The sequence below is a fragment of the Etheostoma spectabile genome, chromosome 1, assembly GCF_008692095.1.
Source record: "Etheostoma spectabile isolate EspeVRDwgs_2016 chromosome 1, UIUC_Espe_1.0, whole genome shotgun sequence".
NCBI classification, from domain to species: domain Eukaryota; kingdom Metazoa; phylum Chordata; class Actinopteri; order Perciformes; family Percidae; genus Etheostoma; species Etheostoma spectabile.
In genome coordinates, this window is record NC_045733.1 from 17364268 (window position 1) to 17369010 (window position 4743).

Genomic DNA, 4743 nt, shown 5'->3' on the forward strand with positions numbered 1-4743 from the left:
TGGCATGGGATACTTTCCATAAAATCTTCTCTCAATGCAAATCCAACCGGCTATTAGTCTAACTGAAATAAAATCATGCTCAACACCCAATGTATGGGTATGGTGAAGGGTATGTGATGATATGGGGTTATTTTAATTCCAAAGGCCAATGGAACTTTGTCAGAATGCATAGTATCCTGGATCCATGAATTAACTGGCCTTTAAAAATAAAAATCTGCCTGCCTCTATTGGAATTTAACATAAGGGTGTGTATACTTATGCCAGCTGTATTTTAAAGAAGAACATTTATTTATTTACACTTAATAATTTGTTCGCAAAGAAAATTGGTGTCCTTAAAGGTTGGATTTTACCTCATCTTTTAATTAAGGCATTAAGATAAATTTCCAAAACGTGATTTTTTTATTCCTCTTTTTAATCAACTTAAGCATGGGCATATGAACTCATGAGCACCACTGTATATCCATGATGGATAAGCGTTCATGGTTGGAACAGAAACGGATACGTAAATTTAAATTACTTGATTATTACAGTATAACAGTCGTGCTGAGTTTTCCCACGAATTTCAGAAGCCTGAAGACACTAAAGACTGAGAGAAAGATGTAAAATCCCATGGATATGTGTTAATAATAATATTACCGATGGCTCCAAATGTCCCAGTAAGCCATGGCAGTGTGGTCTGGCTGTCATTCTCATTTACACCTGTGCTTTTGACAAATGTCTTCTGTAAAAAAGGCAAATTAAATGAGGGTCTTTAAAAGTTACATTAGTTATAATATAACTTTAGTATAGTTAGTTATAATATCTTGTGAAATTATTTTGTAAGTAATCCCAAGTATCCCATGTTCCTGTGAAATACTGCCCTCAATATTGGAGGCCATCAGAGGACCAACACTCCCTCCTAGTGGCACTAGTTATCTGCTGTCACATTAACCCACATGACTTCAAACCTCACACAAGCCCTCATCAGAAATGTTCAGTAGCCGTTATACATTATTACATAATACTGTAATTTACATCAAGCTTTCATTGGACTCAAATTAGATGAAGAGAAACTCAAAACTGTAAAGCATGGTTTTCACAATACAGCCTCAATCTCGTGAACACAAGTCGAAGGAAGTACTTTCAAATTTGGGAAATGGGACCACTTGAGGAGCAAGTGAATGCACCATAAGTCAAAGCAACCTTTGCACACAACAAACAAGTCGGCAGACTCCCCTTTAAACTTTAATTTGATCAAGTTTAAACAACAAACATCAAAATTGTTGTTCTCATGAGATTAACAATCATAAGGCACAGAATAATGTAGACTTGCATACGAAAAGACAGTTGATGCTTTTGAACTGTACAAACAAGTTATTTTTACACATTATGTTTCATTAGTCTTGATCAGATGACTTTTAATGGAAGAAAAAAAAGTAAATTTGAGACTCATTTAATTGCATTTACACAACTTCTTTTTTGCTGTATACGGATAAACCAATACGTACCTTCCAACTTCCTACTCTTTGTTCGACAATCTGACTTTCACATGACTAAAACAGGAAGCGCGACTAAACAATAGACAGTTAACAGTAATTGGACTTAATATACTTATTGACTTAAGTGTAAGCAGGCTGGATGCACAGACATGCTGGAGTTTGTGTTTGGAAAATATCTTGTTTGTCACTTACTCTACTAACAGTGAAATAATGTACCCAATGTGATGTAGTGTGGTGTCCTGCTTGGTTTGATTTCTTGACACAAATACAAGCATGTGCGCTTGTGAAATACCATAGGTATCAATTTGCAGAATTAATTCTTTATCTTGGATTTCTCTTTTTGCTGATGTTCAACGCTTCATTTTGTCCAATCAAAATAGAGAACTATAAGCACTCTACATTGAGAAAGTTCATAAAGCGGCAGAGTGGAAAAAGTGAATGGACTTAAGTGAGTCAACATATTGTAAATAATAGAGATCAGCTTTTTCAAATAGTGTGCTGTACATTTTAGCCTTAATCATTTGTGGAGGTTATTCCTGCTTCTTTATTGGAAAAGTGCAAACAGTATTTTGGCATACAGCACAGTTTACATATACACTACATATACACTAGTTTATTGGAAAAAAAATGTATGAAATGTTGCTATTCCAGTTAGTTTGTAATGTCAAGTGAAAGCAGCCTGATGCTGCAAACTACATCTAAAACGTAAACCTTAAAGATCTGGTGGTACTCATATACTGTGATTTGATTAATTATAAGGTATCATTTACATACAACATGGCGCTTTGTTTTCAATGATTTCCTCAACAGTGTCAAAGGTCAGATGCTCTGTTTTGTTTGCAGGTCCAAAGCAAGGACAGTGACAAATGAGGGGACTCAGTGATATGCCATTCATTTCTACTGTGCTTCTCTTAGTCTTTCATAAACTTAGCATTGCACTAAGTGGTTCCTCTTTACATAAAATCCTCTTAAAAAGAAATTGTATATACAAAAATGGTTTTAAAAGTATATTGAAAGCAATAAAACACCGACATGTGTTCCGTTCCCTTTGACATTTAAAACTCCAGGAGGTGGGCGGTTGGAAACCGACGTCATTTTTTCTGATAAAGGCAGTTTGTCTTTCTGTACACACGTTTGTGTGAGCTGCGGAAGTTGCCACAAAGTGTCCAGGTCACATACTGACAGCTGAAGTACAGTCTGTTCTCAGTCTCAGCCCAGAAACGTCAGAGATGCCATGACGCTGAAGCCCAGCAGGATGAAGAGCACCTTGAGAAGCTGCTTCCCGGGGGAGTTGAGCTCGTGTGGGAGGATCTCTAGAAAGGTGATGTAAATAAACGTCCCCGCGGCAAGCCCCTCCAGGATGGCCTGGATGAGTGCTCCAGCCGCTAGATGAGCCTCCGTCACACTGATGCCAATGCCGATTCCTATAGGCGACATCATGGCGAACACACCGATGTAAGTAGCCACCCATAATGGGCGAACTGCGCTCTGGACCAGCTTCACAGACAGGCTGAACACTATGATGCTCTTGTGGACCAGTATAGCAATACAGATCTCTAATACCTGGAGAAAACAAAGATGTGTTATGGTTATTTCTAGCTCCTTTAACAGCTTCTATTTAAACCCAAACAACAGTGAATGTTGAAGATTTTAATGGCTGGGTTGAATTTTAGTGGGTACATAGGATTGGCCAATATCAACCATTGGATTTTTTTGCCTTACTGTTTGTACCATGATGGCTTTGTGTTGTGATATCTCTGGTAATGTTAGGTTATTGTTGGCAATGCTGCAAATAAAAGAGTAGGGCTGCTTTATAGCTAAATTAGATTTTTATGTAAGCTTTGACAATAACGTGCACTGATTTTTCCGGTATTCATATTCAAAAACTGACACTGATGTCTGGTTGTTTTATCCGTTGACAGAATCTCTTTCCATTTCATTGTCCAGAAAATGTACAATATAATAACATACTTTATCAATATCAAAATATAAAATAACACATTCTTAGATTACAGCAATCAAGGACTTATCCGTTTTGCTCACTTCCAGATGTGTAACTTATTAATTAATATATTCAGTTGAGCCCATTGTACTGTATGGGCAAGTCTGCAACTTTTGCAATGAACTCACAGGCTGATGTTAATTTAATTGTTTGTATTGACCACAGCCTGACAACACTTCTAAGTTACTGTAGCAAGGTGAGAAATTCAACCACTCAAGGTATTAAGTTACTAGATTCATAAAGTAGACTCCGGTCAGCGAAATCAACATATGTGTAGAAAGCGCAGACCTCTCCAGTCGCCTCACTGTCTGTGAGTAAACACAGAGGAAAGGGTGAAAATGGCAATATATCAATATTATATTGATATTGTGATGTTGCACTAGATATTATATCGTAATGTTGTAAATGGCTTAAGTGTTGTCTTTTCCTGGTTTTAAAGGCTGTATTTCAGTAAAATTAGTCATTTTCTGTGTTACTAGACTGTTCTAGCTCTTCTGTTATTTTAACCTTTACCCACTTAGTCATTATATCTACATTACTGAAGATATCTTAAATCTCATTGTGAAGATATTTTGTTAAAGCACCAATTGTCAACCCTATAATATCACCACAATATCGACATTGAGGTATTAGGACAAGAATATCGCAAAATCAAAATTTTCTCCATGTCGCCCAGTCCTACTATCAGCTATAACTTATTGCTACCGACTATGTGGACAAGTGGGACCGACTCTCGGTCCATCTCCATCTTGACATCAGAGGGGGCACCGGTGGAGGAATTTATGCCAACTGTGACTTCCCTGCTGGGCATCCTGCTAGCCAGTGTGCAGCCGTCAGACAGTGAGCATGGTGGCCTCTGTGGTTTCCAGCAGGATGTCGGGAACTCGCCGAGACTCGGCTGGATCCTGGATACCGGTGCCATTCGACCGGGTGACTCTTTGTCTGTGAGCTGATCTGACGGCCACATTCTGCTTCATGATGAATCATGCATGCAAGCTGAATGAGCTGATTGGATATAACTGATGAGATATGACTTCATTGGAATTGTCCCTTGCATGATTTCATGTGACAAATACAAATTGATTGATTGGTTGATTGTCCTGCATTTGAGCCATAGCATGGTATGGTTTAAAATGTATTTGTGTTATTCATAATATCTTCCCTTGTTGTTCTTTGGCATCTTGTTGTATTTTTCAATTATGTAGAGTGGGGCTCAAAAGTTTGGGCACCCCAGGTAAAAATTTGTATTGATGTGCATAAAGA

The 4743-nt window shown here is 37.8% G+C and overlaps 1 protein-coding gene across 1 annotated transcript in view; it reads right to left on the reverse strand.

Annotated features, from left to right (window-relative positions):
• Positions 1-1211: 1211 nt before the first annotated feature.
• The window catches only part of slc39a1 (solute carrier family 39 member 1), an 8843-nt gene continuing 5311 nt past the window's right edge, over positions 1212-4743 (reverse strand). The window contains exon 4 of the mRNA XM_032540989.1: positions 1212-3041. Within this exon, the coding sequence (XP_032396880.1) occupies positions 2688-3041 (354 nt within the window). The 3' untranslated portion in view covers positions 1212-2687. The remainder of the gene's footprint in view (positions 3042-4743) is intronic.